At 38.6% G+C, this 21550-nt stretch overlaps 1 protein-coding gene across 10 annotated transcripts in view; it reads left to right on the top strand.

Annotated features, from left to right (window-relative positions):
• Positions 1 to 21550, top strand: part of MTRF1 (mitochondrial translation release factor 1) — a 68307-nt gene that overhangs the window by 16672 nt on the left and 30085 nt on the right. For 3 of the 10 annotated variants that reach the window (XM_078433143.1, XM_078433139.1, XM_078433141.1), the window contains exons 2-8: positions 1895 to 2030; positions 2179 to 2312; positions 3935 to 4360; positions 8764 to 8855; positions 10229 to 10310; positions 10521 to 10628; positions 19763 to 19935. In XM_078433143.1, the coding sequence (XP_078289269.1) occupies positions 3943 to 4360; positions 8764 to 8855; positions 10229 to 10310; positions 10521 to 10628; positions 19763 to 19935 (873 nt within the window). In that variant the 5' untranslated portion in view covers positions 1895 to 2030; positions 2179 to 2312; positions 3935 to 3942. The other 7 variants (XM_078433144.1, XM_078433146.1, XM_078433162.1 and 4 more) reach the window with 7 other exon arrangements.

Here is a 21550-nt window from a genome sequence, read left to right as displayed (position 1 = left end):
AAATAAAGAATTAAAGGATTTCATTGGATAATTTAGGAGAATGATTTATGTGGATCCTTTGGAATTTGTTCTCTACTGGAAAATAAACTCCATATAGGCAAAGTTTTGTCTTTTCTAGTCATTGTTAAATTTTCATATCCAGAACACAGTGAGTAGACATAACTGGTACTCATTATTGAATGAACGATTGTTTTCCTTTTTCTTTCTTTTTTTGAGGGAAGGAGAGTATCAGAGCTTAGGAACCACAGATCATTAAGACAGACTGCCTTGGGGCACCTGGGTGGCTCAGTCGGTTAAGCGGCCGACTTCGGCTCAGGTCATGATCTCACGGTCCGTGAGTTTGAGCCCCGCGTCAGGCTCTGGGCTGACAGCTCAGAGCCTGGAGCCTGTTTCAGATTCTGTGTCTCCCTCTCTCTGACCCTCCCCTGTTCATGTTCTGTCTCTCCCTGTCTCAAAAATAAATAAAACGTTAAAAAAAAATTTTTAAAAAAAGAAAAAAAAAAGACAGACTGCCTTGACTGAATCTCAGTTCTATTACTCATCAGTTCTTTTACCTTGGACAAGTTACTTAAGCTCTCTATGCCTTAGTTTTTTCCTCTTCCACAAAATGGATATTTTAGGGTTGTTGTAGTATGGATTAAACTAATAGGCTTAAACCATTTAGTATATAATTTAATATATACTAGATAGAAGTAGATACCTTTAACTAGGTAATGTTAGATATTTACATTTAGGGTTAATTGTCCTTTTTATATGTGGTTGTAACCTAAGAAAATATCCTATGAATTTGGTTATATGGGTTGATGTTTACCTTGGCTTTTCAGAAAGTGATATTGAGACACAGCTGTCGTGTAACTTGTAAATGTGATCGCCACTGGAATATCCAAAGTAAGGCAATATGTTTGCATTCTCCTGGAATTGTCTATTAGTTGGTTTATTTAATCGGTAGTTTACAAGCTATGAACCTAGTTTGAGCCCCTAAATTCTGTATGTGCATGCAACACCTATAAAGTCATTAATTTGTGGATATATGTAGTCTTCTATCTTTAAGATCCTGTTATGATTTTTAAAAATATAAATTTATATCCTCCTTTAGTTACTAGGTATTTTCTCAAGCAGTGGAAGTTTAAAGTACAACTATTAACATGCAAAATCCTGGGGCGCCTGGGTGGATCAGTTGGTTAAGTGTCTGACTTCAGCTCAGGTCATGATCTCACGGTCCATTAGTTCAGGCCCGTGTCAGGCTCTGTGCTGACAGCCCAGAGCCTGGAGACTGCTTTAGATTCTGTGTCTCCCTCTCTCTCTGCCCCTTCCCTGCTCACGCTGTATCTCTCTCCCTCTCAAAAATAAATAAATAAATAAATAAAATAATAATAATAATAATAATAAACATTAAAAAATATTTTGTTAAAAACATGCAGAATCCCACAGGAAAAAAAAAAAGAAATAAAAATGAAAAAACCATGCAGAATCCCCAAATTTGGGGGTGATGAAAAGGGAGTCCTCAAAAAAAAACAACACTGCTTTAGTGCTCCACATATAAGGAAATTCTTTTAATTTCAAATTACTATATTGTAATTGTTGATCTCCTAATCAGAATGGTAGAGAATCTCTCCCATGTTATTTGCCTGTAACTATGAAACCAAAGGTCCATCAAAGGCAGCCTGGGCATAAACTACAACTCCCAGGATTCCCGGGTGGGAGCTCCGGGAGTTGTAGTTCATTCTACATTTCACCACCGCCCACCCTCCTTACCCCATCGCAACCCACGCCCTGGGCTCAGGTTCCGGATAAGTACTGCGCGGGTGGTCATCTCCTGGGATATTCATTTTTGCCTTATCATTTTTTTTTTCTTTCCCGATTTGTCATTTTTCCCTTGCGTTTCCCCCGTTAGCTGTTAACACGCACGCCCACGACGACTCCGCAGAGGCTGAGAGCAAGCGTCCACCGGAAGGAGTGATAACGGAAGTGAAAGTAATCCCGTGTGTGTCGGGCTGAAAAGTAGCAGGTCACGGAGAGTTACGGCTACAGTAAGGAAAGCTGTCGTACTTTCTTATATTTCTTAGGTACTCACTTTTTTTTTTTTTTTTCTATTTTAGATCTTTTAAAGGTCTTTTTTCTATCCCCATTTTTCTTTCATGTTGCCTCTTTGGGATCACTCCGTATTCTGAATTACAGAATCTGGTTTACGTGTGCTGCTCTGGCGCAGGCTTAGTATCACTTCTGACCTGCCGACTCTTGAGAATTGTCCTTAGAGTACCTACTAAATCCTGCTCCTGTGGTGGGTGACGGAGAAGACTTGCCGTTCCCAGGTATAGGTAACACTAGCGAGTAAAACGTCTTGGGTTTTTTTTTTTCCCCTCTAAACATTGAGGTTCATGACCTTAAGAGTTATTTACTACTGTTCCTAGGATGGAAATTTTAGCTAGAAATGTTCTTACAAAAATTTGTCATCCTTTTGATTTGTCCTTGTTTTCAATTGGACACTCTTCTCCGATGTGCTTGAGACTGCATGTAAAGACATTGGAAACCTGCTGAAGGACTGTCACATTTATGGCTGTTGGGTATTGGTGCATCCTTCTACAGTCTTTTTCCAAATGTGATTCAGTATGTTAAAGTTTGTTAGTAGAATCCTACAAAATCTGTAGATTTTGGAGATCATTCTGAATATTTTATTTCCTAGGAGATTATGATATTCAACTTAGCAGACTTACAGTGATCAAATGAGTTAATATATGAATGTACCTCCTAGCATAGCAGGAACACCAGAGACAATAAAGATTGATTCTGATAAAATTTTGACCCTTACTTCAACTTTGAACCTCGAATTTTAGGGGCAAAGTGTTTTTATCTTTATCTTTCCCCTTTCTTAATAAAACTACTTTGTGCTTTTGTTAGCTTCTGATTACATCTATTAGAGGGAAGAATAGGTAAATCAGTAATAGGTAAATCAGGTAAAACAATTTCACCTAACTTGTAATTTTTTTAAGTAACTGTTTTTTCCTGATGGTGGAAGTAATACATGCTATGCATATAGAAAAATTTAAAACGCCGAAAGGTAGAAAAGCTAGAAGGCAAGCAAAAGGTATCCACAAGCCCACAACTAGAGATCACCTTGTTAACATTTTGCTCTATTTCTTTTTTAGGTCCCCCTCCCAAAAAAATACTCTGTTTACCTTTTTTACATGTATACCATATGTCATAGAAAAATTTAAAAACCTAATTGAGATTATATTGTTTTGCATTCTGCTTTTTTCATTTAATGCAGATATCACCACTGTCCCTTTTTACCAGACCTACTTTCTTAGTGTAATATTTGAAGTTTTCTTCCTTTAGGGTCTCAGCTAAAAGGGAAGCACCTGATTGCAGAGTTGAGAATGGAAAGCACTGAGCTTTGAACAAGCAAACTGCAGTCTAGTATTAGCTCTGCCTGTCTGGCTGAGTGAATAATCATGATTAAGCCAGTTGACTTCCTTGGACATCTGGATACCTAGAATTAATGAGTTAGACAAGAAAACAGTTAATATCTTCTTCAAACTTCAGGAATCTATGAATATGTGAACTACCTAAAGCTTGCATGATTATTTCATACCTTTCAAGTGTTTGTTCACATAGTCAATTCTAGATTCCAAATACTTTCTAGAAAATAGCTGATTTAATCCAGTTTATTAATGTATTTATCAGTTGTGCTCCTACTCATTTGCCTTAGCTAATTATATACATTGGATGAATAGGAAACAGTGCTATATTCATTTATTTTAATATGTTATACTCAGATGTTTGGAGAATTATTTTCTTTTTATGGATTATTGAATTTCAGGACAGTGTTTGGAGCTGGCTGCGGCTGTGAACTGAGCAAGATTTCTTGAGACTTCTTCCAGCTTTTGTATTTGCAGAGTTGATTTTTTTTCAGATTGTGTTTATTATATTTCAGATGCTGAGATGAATCGTCACCTGTGTGCTTGGCTTTTTAGACTTTCATCTCGTAATGGTTACCACCAGTGCCACATCCACCCCCAGTCTCATCAGTTTACACAGAGACATTGTGATACAAGACTATGGGTTTTTAGACAAAACAGGCATCCCATTCTCCATCATCTGTTAAATAAGAATTGTCCCAGGAGATATTGTCATCAAGACACCAGGATGCTGTGGAAGCATAAAGCACTACAGAAATATATGGAGGACCTGAGTAAGGAGCACCGTATGCTTGATCAGTGTTTGCAGCGAGTGTCTCTGAATGAAGGGGACCGAAGAGCCTTGAATAGAAGGCATGCCGAGTTGGCACCACTCGCAGCCATTTACCAAGAAATTCAGGAGGCTGAGCAAGCAATTGAAGAATTAGATTCAATGTGTAGAAGTAGGTAAAAGATACGTGTGTGTATAAGAACATGATTGATTATAGGTTAAAGCTTTATTGAATTGCAGTCTTTTAAAAAACCTACACTCAGCGAAGACAGGATTCTCCCCTGGGTGTTTAAAGTATTTCAGCTACTAAAAATCAACTACTAAGAGACCAAGCTCCTTGTGGTGCTTGCCAAGTTTTTAGGGTCTAGGAAACTGAATATTAATCTTTTCAGAAATTTTAATTTATTGAGCAGGACTTTATTGACCACTGTCCTACGTGTATAGCAGAGACACAAAAATACGGTTCCAGCCCCATCAAAAGGCTCATATGGTCTAGGTGTTATTTCATCTTCCCAGAAAGAAACTCTGCACCCTGTAGCCATCTTGTCCCAATTCCCCCTTCCCTACCAACCAGAAGCAACTGCTAATCTACTTTCTAGATTTACTCACTTCAGGCATTTATAGAGTCATGCAATATATCCTCTGTGATTGGCTTATTTCATTTAGCATAATATTTTCAAGGTTCATCTATGTAGTAGCATGTATTTGTACTTTTTATTGCGGAACTGTATTCCATTGTATGGATATACCACATTTTCATCTATCCATTCATCAGTTAATGGATATTGAATTGTTTCCACTTTTGGTTATTAAGAACAATGGTGCTACAATTTCTGAGTCTTGTAACTCTACATTTTACCTTTTGAACAGTTGGAAGACTGTTTTCCAAAGTGGCTTCACCATTTAAATTCTGCCCTTTTGATTCTAGCTATCCTAATGGGTGGAGATGGTATCTTATTGTGGCTTTGATTTGCATTTCCCTGATTAATGATGTTGAGCATCTTTTCGTGTGCCTGTTGGTCATTTGTAATTCATCTTTGGTTAAATGACTGTTCAGATCCTTTGCCTATTTTTAAATATTTTTCTTGCTATTGACTTGTGAGAGTTCTTTATATTATAGCTACAAGTTTCTTATCAGATATATGCAAAAATTATCTCTGTGGGTTATTTTTTGAATCACTATAATTTTTTTTAGGATCTTATTTTTTTTAATGTCTGTTTATTTATTTTGAGAGGGGGAGGGGAAGAGAGAGAATTCCAAGCAGGCTCTGTCAGTACAGAGCCTGATGGGAAGCTTGAACCCACGAACCGTGAGATCATGTCCAGAGCCAAAATCAAGAGTCAGACGCTTAACCAACTGAACCACCCAGGCTCCCCTGAGATTTTATTTTTAAGTAATCTCTACATCTAACATGGGCCTTGAACTCACAACCACAAGATCAAGAGTTGCATGCTCTCTCTACTAAGCCAGCTAGCTGCCCCTTCCCCCCTTTTTAAAAAAAGATTGAAGCACCATAATATTTAATTTTCATGATGTCAGATTTATCTTTTTTTTTCCTTGTTGCTTGTGTTTTTGGTGTCCTATCTAAGAAACTGTTGTGTGATCCAAGGTCACAAAGGGTACATCGTGTTTACTTCTGAGAGTTATATTTTTAGCCTTATATTTAATTATTTGATCTATTTGAATTAATTTTATATATGATGTGAGATGTGTATTTTTAATTTTAGTATTTCTTAATATTGCTGTTGCCTTAACATTTTTCCTTATATGGAAATTTTCCAAAATGTACACAAGTTGAGAGAAAAATATGATGAACTAACCTGGGATTCAACATTTATCCAGATAGTGCTTTAAGCTTTTAGTTTCTAAACTTTCCCCTGTGCTTCATCTTGTTTCATTAAATGTTAGAGACATTAAGCAACGTCAAGGCCAGTCACAGTTACACCTATAAATTTCTGGATTTCCAAAGACTTGTATTGTCCTGCCTTCTGTTGGTGGTACCATGAGTTTCTCACCTATTGTTTAATGAGGGCTTTTTTTACTCTTCTGTATTATGCCAGTCAAATTTGTAATTCATTGGTTTTGGGAAAGTTCTTTGCACATAATAGGAACTGACTAAATGCTTTGTAAATTAAATTGACATAACCTTCTTCAGCCTTGGTTGTATCATGTATAATTAAGACTGGATTGGATTGCTTCTGAAATGTCTTCTAGGTCTGCAATTCTGCTATTCTCTAATATAAGCTACATTTCCTGTCTTACTATGTGCCAGGCACTTAAGCTAAGTATTTTACAAATATTACCTCATTTGAATATTCACAATAATCTGCTGAGGTAAAATCTTCATTTTATAGATGAAGCAACTGAGAGCTTAAGATGTTAAAGGTCACTCGGCCAGTCAGGTGAGGAGTAAGGATTTGAACCCAATCAGTGAGACTCCACAGCCTCTGTTCTTATCCACTGCACAAAGATTCAAAGTCCAGGAGGCTCTACCTCTGTGGTATACCTTTCAATAGTCCCCTTCTATTCTTTCTGCTCATTTATATCTTTATTATATCTCATCCTGAATGATTACAATAAATTCCTAACTTGTGCCACTTACAGGCTTTCCCAGTCCAAGTGCAACCTTAATCTATTACTCCCCTGCTCAGCATTTTCAGTAGCTCCCATTGCGTATAAATACATATTTCTTGATTTGGCATTTAAGAGCCTCTGCAGAGTGACACCAGCCTCTCTGTGTAGTGCGTTAATTCCCATTGCATACGCTACTTTCCAAGAAAAATAGATAACTCACCGTTCCCTGAATATTCCAGTATCATCCCATGTCTGTCTTTGGCACTTACTGTTACCCACCAATGTCACCTTGTTAAAATTCAGTCCCCTTTTATGTATGGCTTGGATGTCATACTTTGGCCTCAATCCCCTCTGTAAAACAAATAAGTTTACCTTTCTCTGTTTTAAATTTTGATCCTTTGTCTTAAAAGTTAATTGGTTTGGGGTCCCTGGGTGGCTCAGTCGGGTAAGCGTCCAACTTCAGCTCAGGTTATGATCTCGCAGCTCATGAATTCGAGCCCCGTGTCAGGCTCTGTGCTGACAGCCTACTTTGGATTCTGTGTCTCTCTTTTTCTGCTCTCCCCTGCTCTGCTCGTACTCTGTCTTTGTCTCTGTCAAAAATAAACAAACGTTAAAAAAAAAAGTTAATTAACTTCTGCCCCTTCCCTCATCATCTGTTCTCAAGGACAGAGCCTGTGTCTCACTCATCTTTATATTTCCTGCAGCACCAAACATAGGATACAATAGACAAACCTTTGTTGATATAATGAAATTGAATTAAGTTGGATTTTATAGATCAGTAAACAATTAGAGGCCACAAAAATGATTTTATGTGACTGCAAATCACGTTTTTCTTTTGATTGATCAAGTATCTATACGGAGTATTGTCATGCTGGTTTCCATTCATACTGTGGGGCCATTAGTGATATTACAATTCTGCAACAGATGATCCATAATTAGAATTTAGTTTGGCACCTTATCAGAAAGCCTTTCTCAAGTGCTGAAGTCTGGGTTAGACCCCCTCCTTTATGCCTCCATGGCACTGTCATCACATGTTTTAATCGTGTACGTGTCCATCTTTCCCACCACGCTGAGCCACTTGAGGCCTAGAATCCTGTTTTATTCATCCTTGTGTTCCCAACAAGTAGCAGAGTATCTGGTGCATAATAAGTGTTAAATGTTGAAAGCATGAAAGAGGCATAGAGTCCCACCAGACCTTAATGGCTTCCATGACTAGGGAAGAAGTTTCAAGAGCCTTCTCTCTTTTATGATTATGATTTTTTCATTTCTGTTTTCTTACTAAGAATCAACAATTTCTACCTCAATTTGCAAGCATTGCCACCAACAAATGGAGTCTCGGTATCTAGCAATGGAGGCAAAGGTTATGAGATCCACCAAGCTTGGCTACTGTCTCTCATTTGTTAGCTTTCTTGTTGGGAGTTCTATGATTTAACTTTCTGCTTTTGAAATGATGTGAAAAGGACCATTGTTTCCATAAAGCAGAGGTTACAAAGATGTTTTGTTTGACCTGCATGGTGTTCTTAAAAAATGTTTACTAGGGATAAACATTTCAAGAGACTTCAAACTTTGAAGAGTTCTTATTTCTGACTTTGAAAAATATGGAGGCTCTACTAGCCATGCTAGATTACCCACCGTGTGTGGAGTAATGGCTGCCACCTTGAAGACAAAAAGTGGTCACCCCAATTTTCTCCAAAACTCTCCTTACTTGGGTTTATATTTAATTAACCAGTTCCTTAAACAATCATCGATTTCTAGAATTAATTGTACACATTCAAATCATAAACTCTTTGGGGCACCAGTCATACTTCTTTTCACACTGACTTTTTTAGACAAAGTTCACAAGTACTTATTAACTGATATTGTCTATTCTAACTGTTCTTTTGTATAATCCCTTTACTTCACAACTGAAATAAAACTTAGTAGGCAGAGATTAGGTAGCTGTTTAAGGGTTTCTCTATGAGTATTTAAAAACATTTATCATTTCTGTTGCTGTTTTGTAGGTCTAAATCAACAAGATGAAAAGCAGTTACAAGAACTTGCATTGGAAGAGAGACAAACCATGGCTCAAAAAATCAATATGTTATACAGTGAGGTATGTTTTAGGTGGCAGACTACTCAATTTTGTTAATATAAAAGAATATTGTTTTGCTAGGATATATTGTGCTCAAAGTACTTTCCAACACCAGTTTATTAAGCCTTCTTTTATAATAAATGATTAAGCTGGGTTTAATACTGTAATCTGCTACAGATTGAATAATGAGATTGAAGCCATTGGGATGCCAAAGAATAAAATATCACCTTTCCCCCTCCTCCAAGAGCAACCATATTCCAAAGCTATTAACTTGCCAGGCAAGGAGACAGATGTTGGTAAAAAAATTTAGTTCACCAAGAGGAAGAATCAACAGTTTTTAAGCCTTAGAAAAGGGGGAGGTATTCGCAGTGATTGTGTTAATTAAGGATTGAAAATTTGCTTTCTGGATAGAATGGGATGAATCAAAGGGTGTAGACACAGTTGGTTCACACAAGTCTTTAGCTTCCTGTAGTTCAACAGATGATTTGTTTAAAGGACAGTGAGAAACAGGGCTGTCTGTATACTGTCTTTGCTTCTGTCCTATTTGCCGTCTTCCTGCATTCAGTCTCCCTATTCTGGGATCCATAGTGGGGCTTGTTGAGAGGAATGAGGTGGAGTTATCGGTTCTGTGATTTAACCAGCAAGTCAACCAGAAGTAGGGTGTCACTCTTGGTCTGATATTCTCTCCCATAAACTATCATTTCTAGCAGAGACGGCGTATTTCAAAAATTAGCAGTAGAGAGAGTCATGACACGTAGGTACTTTTAGTTTGATTTGCAAGACCTTTTAGTAATAAATAAAAAATAAAACTGCTTCCTTTTTCTTCTTTAGAGGGAAGCTAGTTACTTTCTTTATTAGGAAGCCCCTTGTTTTCTTTTCACAGCTCAAACTATTTGGGCCTTATCCTGGGGGACCTCAGTACATTCTTTAAGCAGAGCAGCTCTCCTGAGAACACAGGGCATGACCTGGGGCCTGCTGTCCTCTGTGGCAGGAGAGAATAGTCATATGGAAAGAGTCCTTATTTTCAGCAAGTGAAGACTTTCAAAGCTTTACTTCATTCATTAGATGAAAGAAGCTACTGTTCAGAACTAATAAGAGGCAAAATCTGAAAAAATTGAATGGAACACTCTGGACTTTGATCTACACTTGGTAGAAAATTAAGATTGTCTGATAGCATTGTGGAGAATACCCTGACAAGTAATTCCATTGTTAGCATGAACTGATCACTTATTTTAGGTCCGGTCCACTTACAGCATTTAATGACTAGACCTTGTTGGGATGCTATATGATTGTGTTATATATTTTTTAATGTTTGGAGGTCTTTTATCTAAAATCAAGCAATAGTATACCATAGAAAATATACACACAAATGCTGATTTTTCCCCCTTTTTCAGCTTTTCCAGAGTCTAGTGCCAAAGGAGAAATATGACAAAAATGACGTTCTTTTAGAGGTGACATCTGGAAGAACTACTGGAGGTCAGTTAAATAATTTTATTGTAAATGATCCAAGAAAAAAATACTTAAATTTTACCTTGGTTTGACACACTTTAACTTTAAAAGTCCGTTAAATGTGTTTCACTGTAGAAACAGTTACTCATTTCCTAAGGGGCCTGTACCTAAGAATGGCTCTCTTAAAAATTTGTGCTGAATATTTTTTGTATGTATATATATATATATATTTTTTAGGTGATATCTGCCAGCAGTTTACCCGGGAAATATTTGATATGTACCAGAATTATTCAAGCTATAAAAACTGGAAATTTGAACTTCTGAATTATACACCAGCTGATTACGGTAGGCATATTTGAGGATTTTGTCCATAGAAGATGCTAAAAATTATTTTGCGTCTGATCTCCATTAGAACCGTGTGGGCCCATTTTTTATTTAAACTTTTCTTTTTTATTTTGAAAGAGAGAGAGAGTGCACGCATGCACAAGTGGGGGAGGGGCAGCGAAAAGTGGGCAGAGAGAATCTCAAGCAAGCTCCGTTCCGTGAGCACAGAGTCCAACACGGCTCGAGCCTACAAACCGTGGGCTCATAACCTGAGGTGAAATCAAGAGTCTGATGGACTTTTAACCAACTGAGCCACCCAGGTGCCCCTCCCATTTTTTAAAACATTTTATCTGTATCTACTAAATGCTGTGATACAGGCTCATCATTCTCAGCGGCTTTACCCTAATAGGGGTCTTAACCAGGAGTGGGACGTAGTGAAGGAAGGAATGTCTGAGTTAGAGAAAACTTCTCTGGGAAGGATAGATATACCTTGCCTTGAAACTCATTGTTCTCTATTCAAAGAAAGATGTGTTAAGGTTTTTGCTGCTAAGAACTTTATCATTTATGGGATACAACCTGAAAGCATTACCAGTTAGACTGAGTGGCTAATGATGTATTAGATTCTTTTTTAACTTCTTTAATTTTTATAATCTGAAAGGTTAAATATTCATAACAAAATAGTCTTTCCAAAAATATGGTCTGCCAATGGTTCAGCCTTATGCTTCTCTGCCAAATCCATAGAAATCGTTCTTCATAAAGGATTTTAACTTTCTGAGCTTTCTTCAAGCTCTCTTTTGAATATATTCCATCCACCTTATATTCTTATTATCGTAATGTTGAAGTTAAAAAAAGAATCTTCTCCCTATTTCATATTATCTCAAAAACTTTTCCCACATTTTTATTCTCTCAACTTCTCTCTTCATTTCATTGCCCTTAGTAGTGTTTTCTCTACCTTCCCTCAGCACCATGTGTGAGTTTCCTGACTTTGCATCTATTCTCTTTTTTTTATGTGTTCAATTTTTATGGAAATGCAGAAAAAGTTAATCATTTGTCTTTATTTTTAAGATACCACTCTAGTTGGGCAGATAAAAACTTATACAATGTAAACAATAGCAAACAATACAAGTCCTTCAACTTTTGAATACTCAATTATGTTAAATCAGAATATCTGGTAGCAATTTTTTTCCCCCATTCTTTTAAGCCATATGAAAGTTTTTATCTTCTTGGTTGTACATTGATACCCAATAATAAACTGCAAACTCTCAGGAAAAAGGAAGAAGGATTGAAGTAAGTTAAACAGTGGAGGAAAATGAATGAATAAGAAAGTTGTGCTTGGTACAGGTTTTCAATACAGCCAGTGGTCAGGAAAGAGGAATTGAAAGCAGAGGGAAGGAGCTACCAGAGCAACAATGTGGAGGTAGGAAAGATCTTGGTGTGTGTGAAGGACAATGAGGACCCCAGTTTACCCAGAGCGCATTTGTGTTAGGAGGTCATAGGAAATGAGTTTAAGGGAGTAGAGTTTGAACAGCCTTGAAAGCTGAACAGGCCTTGATTGTTGGGGAGTAGAGAGCTGTTGGAGATTTTATCAATAAGCATATGACTTGATAAATACATATTTTAAGATTATTTAGACAGCAATTTTCAGGATGGATCAAGAAGCTAGATTTAAGCAGACTGCAGAGAGGTTATTAGGGAAATCCAGGTATAACTAAGATGTACACTTGGCAGTAGACACATGGGAGATCTTCAAAGGAAGAATGGACAAAAGAGGGCCTAGTGCTTGCCCCCATGTCCAGGGTGCAGTGTAGGTGGTTTGATCTTCATAGCCCTGTGAGATAGGTATTATTAATCCCATTTTACAGATGAGGAGTTAGGCTCAGGGAGTAAATACCTAATCCAAGATCACATGGTAAGTAATGGCAGTCCCAGGATTAAACTTAAGTTTGTCAGATCCAGAATCATACATCCCCATCCTCATAGTCTATTCTGATACAAACAAGATGAGCCACCGGGATTCTAATCTTTCTAGCTGGGAAGACTACAACATTCATTCAAGATGGAACGCAGAGTGAATTACTAAATCTCTGGTTATAGTGAACACCCATTCAGAAATATGCACTAAATGCTGAAGCTGTGTAGCCAGAGCTTGGGTGAGAGAACAGCATCAAGGAGAAAGATTCAATAGCCACATCTAACACTGAGAGAATACGTGAGGGAGAGTCTATGGAGAGGGAACATGTAGGGCATCGGACCTTAGAGAACGGCCACATTTAGAAAGATTAACTAGTTGGCAAAAGAAAGAGAGGAGTCAGATAAGCAGAAAAAGGATGAGGACTGCATAATAGTATGTTTAGAAAGTAGTATCTATTCCCAACATGGGGCTTGAACTCATGACCCCAAGATCAAGAGTCACATGCCCTACCGACTGAGCCACCCAGGCGCCCCAAGGACAATATAATATTATGGAAGCAAGAGAGGAGAGAGTTTAAAGGAGAATATAATCAGAAATAGCAGCATTATGGGGCACCTGGCTGACTTGGTTGGTGGAGCATGCTACTCTTGATCTCAGGGTTACAGGTTCAAGCCCCGCGTTGGGTATAGAGATTACTTAAAAAAATAAAATTTTTAGAAACAGCATTATAAAAGAGAATAGTGGTAAATGTCATCATGACCTCTCAGATGTATATTTTGAATCCAGTTTTCAAGAACAAAAGATGAACTCAATAACAACAGGGAAAGAGATTCTGTTCCAGGAGTGTAGAGCAGCCTAAACAATTCCTAGACAATGTTTGGGAAACCTTTCTTTTAGATAGACTGACTTACTGGAAAAATAAAATAGAGATACCTTAAAAAGTAAAAAAGGCTTTTTTTAAAAGTTATTTATTTTGAGAGAGCGTTCGTGCAAGCAGGGGAGGGGCAGAGAGAGAGGGAGAGAGAGAATCCCAAGCGCAGAGCCCCATGGCGGGCTTACAGACTGTGAGATTGTGATCTGAGCCGAAATCAAGAGTCAGACCCTTAACCAACTGAGCCTCTCAGGCACTCCAAAAAGGACTTTTTTTTTAAAGGAGGAAAAATTTAAATATTTTACTCTATACCTTTAAAATTAAAGACTAAGTGGGGTGCCTGGGTGGCTCAGCTGGTTAAGCATCCGACTTCGGCTCAGGTCATGATCTCACAGTTTGTGGATTCAAGCCCTGCATCGGACTCTGTGCTGACAGCTCAGAGCCTGGAGCCTACTTCAGATTCTGTGTCTTCTTCTCTCTCTGCCCCTCCCCTGCTTGTGCTCTGTTTCTCTTTCTCTCAAAACTAAATAAACGTTTAAAAAATTTTTTTTAATTAAAGACTAAGAATAAACCTCTACTTATTAAAATTATTAAATACTTAAAAGTTGATTTATTTATAATTAGGAGAAGAAAAGATGTGACTAGGAAGGCTAAAATAGAGGGGTAAAAAGTACCTACCTTATAAACTATGTACGTTAAATTCTCTCTATATATTTTAATATTTAATTGAAATGGAGAGGAACTCCAAAGATTCACACAGCCCTAAAAGCTAAGGTTGAAAGGAAACACTTTCATGCAAAAATTCATGTATCGAGTGACTTAAAGTCTTGTAGTTTTGTGACCGTAGGTACAGATAGGGATAATACTCAGTCATTCCATAAATAGTCCAAACTAAATGATTAAAGATAGTTTTTGTGGAAGCAGTAGAGGGCAATAGCTCTGGATATGTAGTATAAGTCTGAACTGTGTTATTTTGTATACTGGGTATCTGATAAATTGAAATATATTCCAAGTTAAAGGGATTCTATGATACATTATCTCCTCCCTCCCAACAGTTTAATGTTTATAATTATGTTTTGCTATACTCTGCTTGCCAGTTAAATTCAGGGAAAGGTCGCTTAACGTAATGTGATGATTCATTTTATGTGTCCAGAAGACATACTTTTTACCACAGATGTGAGAAATAAATTTGTAAGGGGAGCCCTGGCATCCTTGAAGAGCTCTATGATTGCTCTTCTCTGTCGGCCAGACCTTAGAGTGGGGACTTTGGTAGCTCAATTGGGAAACCTAAATGCGATGGGAGTAATTGGATTTCAGGGTGGCAGTGGGCAAGTGGCAGCACCCAGCAGCAGAGGCAAGGTGGGTACAGTTGCTGTCATGGACAGCAGAGTCAAAGCAGCAGTCAGTAGTCTGATGCGTATAGACCTATGGCATTGGCTAGTTGACCATGGCGTCTCTAGAGGGAAAATAGATAGGAAGCCCCGTAAATTCTTACTTGATCTGTATAAGCAGAAAAGTGTTAGGTCAAGTGAACAGAAATCTAACTTTAATCATAAAAACAAGTCATGGCTCCTCAATCAGTTCTCAGACCTGAGCCAGTTTACAGGCCCAAACCCCTTGAATAAAGGGGACGCTGGGTCCCCTTGAGGAAAGACCCCAGTATATTGCCAAATATTTATACTCTTCACTCTTCTCTCAGCATTCTCCCAAAAGGGATCTGTGGCCTTTTCCAAGGGTAACTGTGTCCTGCAGAAAAGGAAATAACCAGACTTTTCAGGGACTACTGGACACTGGCTCTGAAATGACACTGATTCCAGGAGACCCAAAACATCACTGTGGCCCAGCACTTAGAAGAGAGGCTTGTGGAGGGCAGGTGAAGAGTAGTTTTAGTACAGGTTCCTCTCACAGTGGGCCTGGGGGGTTCCCAAACCCATCCTGCAATGGTTTCCCAGTTCTGGATACATAGCTGGAACAGATATACTCAGCAGCTGGCAGAATCCCATATTATTTTCCTTGACCTGTGGGGTGAGGACTAGATGATGAGAAAGGCCAAGTAGGAGCCATCAGCATTGCCTCTACCTAGGAAAATAGTAAACCAAAAGCAATGCTGCATTCCTAAAGAGATTGCAGAGATTAGTGCCACCATCAAGGACTTAAAAGATGCATGGTTGATGATTCCTACCTCATCCCTTTTCAGCTTGTTTATTTGACCTATAAAGAAGGTAGATCAGATCCCAGTGAATGACAGTGGATTATTATAAGCTTAGCCAGCTGGTGATTCTAATGACAGCAGCTGTACCAGATGTGGTTTCATTGCTTGAGCAAATTCACAGCCCCTGATACCTGGTATGTAGCTGTTGATCTGACAAATACTTTTTTTTCTCCACACGTGCCAATTAGGACCACCAAAAGCAGTTTTCTCTCAGCTGGCAAGGCCAGCAGTGCACCTCACTCTCCTACCTCAGAGGTATATCATTTCTGCCCTACATCATAATTTAGTTCACAGGATCTTTGTTTGTTTTTGAGAGAGAGAGAGAGAGAGAGAGAGAGAGAGAGAGAATGAGCAAGCAGGGGAGGGGCAGAGAGAGAGGGAGACCCAGAATCTGAAGCAGGCTCCAGGCTCTGAGCTGTCATGACAACACAGAGCCCAACACGGGGCTCAAACCCATGGACTGCGAGATCATGACCTGAGCTGAAGTCGGCCGCTTAACTGACTGAGCCACCCAGGCGCCCCAGTTCACAGGGATCATCATTCTCTTCCACATGATATCAGACTGGCCCAGGAGAGCCAATGATACACTCTCAGTAACTGAACTACTGATACTTATTGATGGCTGAATGTCAATACTGCTAAATGCTCTACAAGTGTTTATCTCAGTTATTCCTCACAACAACCCTTGGAGGTAGGTTGAATTCAGCACTGTATCATATGCTTACTTATGCCTTGAAGCACTACTCACATAGTCTGCAATGTGAATGGCTTTCCATACTGTAGCCCTAGTTACAATTACCTTTTACAAGTAAGGAAACCAGAGCATGAACAAATGAAATAACTTGCCTGTGGACACACACCAGGAAGAGGAAAAGCTTAAATTTGAACCCAGGCAGCCTAAGATTGGCTCTAGTAGTCTGTACAGTAAAGTTGCAGCCTTCTCCTTTCAGGTCATATAAATTCAAATATGTGCCCTCAACATGAAGTAGGTAAAGGGGGGGTGAGGGGAATAATATTAAAAGTACAGAGTGAGTATGAGATGGAAAATTTAATTGTTGTGGCCTCACTCTGTCTCAGTTTCTAGGTATCTTTCACAATATGACCATCTGACTACACTGAGTATTAATGATAAACAATTACATTTTTCATATCATCTGACTGCTAAATGCTAGTCAGCTTCTTTATCTGGTATTCAAGAAGATAAACAGTAATTTGTTCCATCGCTGGAGGAAGACCAGCTGTGTTGGACTTACTAAGAGACAGTGTGTCAGGGGCGCCTGGCTGGTTCAGTCAGTGGAACGTGCGACTCTTGATCTTGGGGTTGTGAGTTTGAGCCCCACGTTAGATGTAGAGATAACTTAAAAATAAAATCTTAAAAAGAGAGGGTATGTCAGTTTCTGATAAGTTACCTTCCTAAGTCATTTTCTAGGGTAATCTAAAATTATGGCCAATTTTTGTCCACCATGCTGACTTTAGAAACCAAGTGGTTAGATCTGACGTCAGAGCACTGAGTCTTCACTGGAAACATCTTAGGAACATGGCAGCAGCAGTGGCAGCATAGTTAACCCAGGGGAAGGAAGTTTGAGTTAAGGATTTTATAAGCAGCAAAACTGACTTATAAGTATACAAACTTCTCAATATGCAGGGATTCAAGAAGTCCTTTTCCCATGTTTCCTTTCTGAGGAATCTACTAGAAGATAAAAGTTTAGACAACTAAAATATGAAGTATCAACATAAGGAGTAGAGGTGAGCATGCATGTGGTTACCTGCAGAACTAGGTCTATTTGAGGACTAAGGAAAATAATACAGTGTTTTAGAACTGTATCTGACAGTATAGAATACAATCATTTGAAAAATGGGAGAACAGGAAGAGCAACTTTTAATGTTTTTAGTAATCATGTTGTGGCAGAACTAGCATAGTTATTCTAGACTGTTGTATGTGTACTATGGGATAAAATAGATGAATAATTATGAGATATTGTAGTATCTTCCCTGTCCTTAAGAACCAAGATTCTTGGAATGGAAGACAAGAGCAATAGAGAAGAGGCTGTCATCTTGAATTTACCCTGGAAGTATTAATTGTCAAGAACTGCCAATGGTCTGAGATTTTGCCCTACTTGCAAGCTAACAAGTTAGCACGCCACAGTTTTGTGGGTCAGAGACAGAGGACAGGTTATTGCTCGCAATAGCAGTAAGCAGAATATCACCATTTTTGTTTTGGTTCAATGAGCCCCAGGTCCTATAAGGCAACTCGAAGCCAGATAACTGCCTATGCAGTAGGTTTCATTATATGAGAGGAACTCTGAGCTTAGAGATCTCAAAATTTTTAAGTAAGCATGCTTGCCCATTGCTCTAACAAGGAGACGCTACCTTTACCTTCCAAGGCCATAAGCAAACTTGTCCTTTGCTGTGGAGGGAGATGCACCTCCAAAGCTGTTTCCTATGCAAACACTCTTAAAAATATTTTCTGGAACGAGAGGACAGGCAGTGCCTTATTTGCAAGATGTGCAGAAATGCAAGAAACCGATACAGAGTTGTCTCCCAACATCGGTATGAACTCGACGTATTTCCTGTCTCTGTCTACGCAAAGACCTGGAATCAATGACCGACCCAGTAATAGTGAACATTCCTATTGCCCAAATATTAAAAATATTGAAGTATTATTTCTCTCTGAAAGGGATGAAGTCTTCTTGGAGAGATCACTGGTTCCAGGTTTTGGGGAGGAAAAGTTCAGGATAATCCTGGGAAATTTTGTTATACCATAGTAAGAACTCTGTTATACTCTACAAGAACTCAGAAATTACCTTGAAAAAGCACCTGCTGGACAAAGATGGACAATTTGAGCTTCATTGATAATAGTTGCAATTGATTTAAACATTATAGATATACTCAAATCCTGGATTTATAGTGGTATTTTAAAAATAGTATCTTCATATGATTAAAATGACCCTAGTTCATTATAGTGTCAGAGTGTAGCCTGATGCAGGGCTCAAACCCAAAACTGTGAGACCATGACCTGAGCCAAAACCAAGAGTCAGATGCTTAACCAACTGAGCCACTCAAGTACCCCATGTCTGTATTATTTTATAATAAAAATATTAAAAAAAAATATGTCCAATAAGAAAAGGCTAACCTAGGCATGAAGATTTTTTTGTGTTTATCTTCACGTTCCACAGATAAATAAGCAAGAGCTAAATTTCAACAGATTCTTGAAAACTTGGGAGGACCTGTATAGAATTATTCATCATGCAAAAATAAATAAACATTAAAAAAATATTTTTTAAATGAGCACCTGAGGGGCACCTGGGTGGCTCAGTCGGTTAAGCAGTTAAGCGTCTGACTTCGGCTCAGGTCATGATCTCATGGCTCGTGAGTTTGAGCCCCCCCATCAGACCCTGTGCTGACTGCTCAGAGCCTGGAGCCTGCTTCAGATTCTGTGTCTCCCTCTCTCTCTGCCCCTCCCCTGCTCACACTCTGTCTCTCAAAAATAAATAAATGCTAAAAAAATTTTTTTTTTAATAAAAAAAAAATAAAGGTGTACCTGGATGGCTCAGTCGGTTAAGCATCTGACTTCAGCTTAGGTCATGATCTCACTGTTGGTGAGTTCAAGCCCCACGTCAGGCCCTGTGCTGATGGCTCAGAGCCTGGAGCCTGCTTCAGATTCTGTGTCTCCCTCTCTCTCTGCCCCTCCCCTGCTCATGTTCTGTGTCTCTCTCTCTGTCTCTCAAAAATAAACAGTAAATAAATTAAAATAAATACATAAATTCTTATGTTAGTGAGCCTTCTTTTATATAGGCACCACACTGGCCTACCCTTGCATAGGGTAGTTCACTGAAGAAAATGTCCCAGTATTTTTTTTCTAGAAGAATTTTTATAAAAGTAAATTTTGTTCATTACAGAATGTTTAGAAACAAAAGGATAAAAAGTAAAATAAAAAAATATATTGTTCTTCTGTTCCCCAGAGATAAACATGAATAATATTTTGGTATATTTCCTTTTATATATTAATACATTGACCTTGGGAAGATACAGTTTTGTACCTAGTTTATGTTCTCATCTTTGGCTCTGTACTTGGATTCAGGCCTGGGAGTAAGGGCATTTAAGATCCAAATCCCTTTCAAAGTAGAACTAGTTAATATTTTTGGATTTTATGTTCCTAGGTGGGCTACATCATGCAGCTGCCCGAATTTCTGGTGACAGTGTATATAAGCATTTGAAGTATGAAGGTGGGATTCACCGAGTTCAACGAATCCCCGAGGTGGGCCTGTCATCACGAATGCAGCGTATTCACACAGGAACCATGTCAGTCATTGTCCTCCCTCAACCAGATGAGGTAACCTTACCAGGAGGCATTGACAACTTCAGCTTAATAGGTGTTTTGCTGACAAGCCTTAGCTTCTAGGAAACTGATTTTTTTTTTTTTTAATATATGAAATTTATTGTCAGATTGGTTTCCGTACAACACCCAGTGCTCATCCCAAAAGGTGCCCTCTTCAATACCCATCACCCACCCTCCCCGCCCTCCCACCCCCCATCAACCCTCAGTTTGTTCTCAGTTTTTAACAGTCTCTTATGCTTTGGCTCTCTCCCACTCTAACCTCATTTTTTTTTTCCTTCCCCTCCCCCACGGGTTTCTGTTACGTTTCTCAGGATCCACATAAGAGTGAAACCATATGGTATCTGTCTTTCTCGGTATGGCTTATTTCACTTAGCATCACACTCTCCAGTTCATCCACGTTGCTACAAAGGGCCATATTTTGTTCTTTCTCATTGCCACGTAGTACTCCATTGTGTATATAAACCACAATTTCTTTATCCATTCATCAGTTGATGGACATTTAGGCTCTTTCCATAATTTGGCTATTGTTGAGAGTGCTGCTATAAACATTGGGGTACAAGTGCCCCTATGCATCAGTACTCCTGTATCCCTTGGGTAAATTCCTAGCAGTACTAATGCTGGGTCATAGGGTAGGTCTGTTTTTAATTTTTTGAGGAAACTCCACACGGTTTTCCAGAGTGGCTGTACCAGTTTGCATTCCCACCAACAGTGCAAGAGGGTTCCCGTTTCTCCACATCCTCTCCAGCACTAGGAAACTGATTTTTGATGATACACATTGAACTTTGTAGTCTATATTGGGAAATAACTCTTCCCAAGGTAAAGTTGCCCTTCTTATGCCTCACCAGGGTATTTTCTTTTGCTTTTTAAATAGAAGCCAATTCTCTTCATAAAACAGAATTCACAAAGTTTTTATAATGTTGCTTAAGTTTTATCTGTGGAAATGAATTCCATAGATAATATGTTGAGGGCAGTGACATAATATCTATATGGGGTCTATTATCTTATTAGTTGAATACAGCCATATTGCCTATTTTTTTTCCTTTTTAAAATTTTATTTTAAATATACAGAAAATTGAAAGACTGCCACTAAAAACTTACATAACCTTCACCTGTAGTCAATACCCATTTACATTTTGCCATATTTGCGGGATTCCTATGTGTGTACGTGTACACATTTTTTTAAATAACTATAAAGAGTATAGCAGACACTATGAGGCTTTATCCTCCAAATCTTCAACTTAACATCTTTTAAGATTAGGACATTTTCCTACTTAAACAATACCATTATCTGTGAAAATCAGCCATAATTCTGTAATATTATCTTCTAGGAAAAACTCCTGCACATTCTGTTTACTCACAGAATACTCCTCCACTCTAAGTGTGTCGAGCTTTTTTTTCCACGAGCAAGCAATTTCTCAGTAATCTGTGGACACCAAGTGGCTGTCCTACAAGTCAACTCAATTCTGACATGACCTACCAGGAAATAGCATCAGACCCCACAGGCTAGGAGCTCATTCCCACCGGTCTCCCTTCCCTCCCACCTCAGAGGTCAGTCACCAGTCCAGGGTGTCGCCTGTGCTTCTGACCAAGTGGCTATGAATTGAGAGGT

The sequence above is a fragment of the Panthera onca genome, chromosome A1, assembly GCF_046562875.1.
Source record: "Panthera onca isolate mPanOnc1 chromosome A1, mPanOnc1 haplotype 2, whole genome shotgun sequence".
Taxonomy (NCBI): domain Eukaryota; kingdom Metazoa; phylum Chordata; class Mammalia; order Carnivora; family Felidae; genus Panthera; species Panthera onca.
Note: the sequence above shows the minus strand (reverse complement) of the source record. Positions and strands in the feature narration are given on the sequence as shown.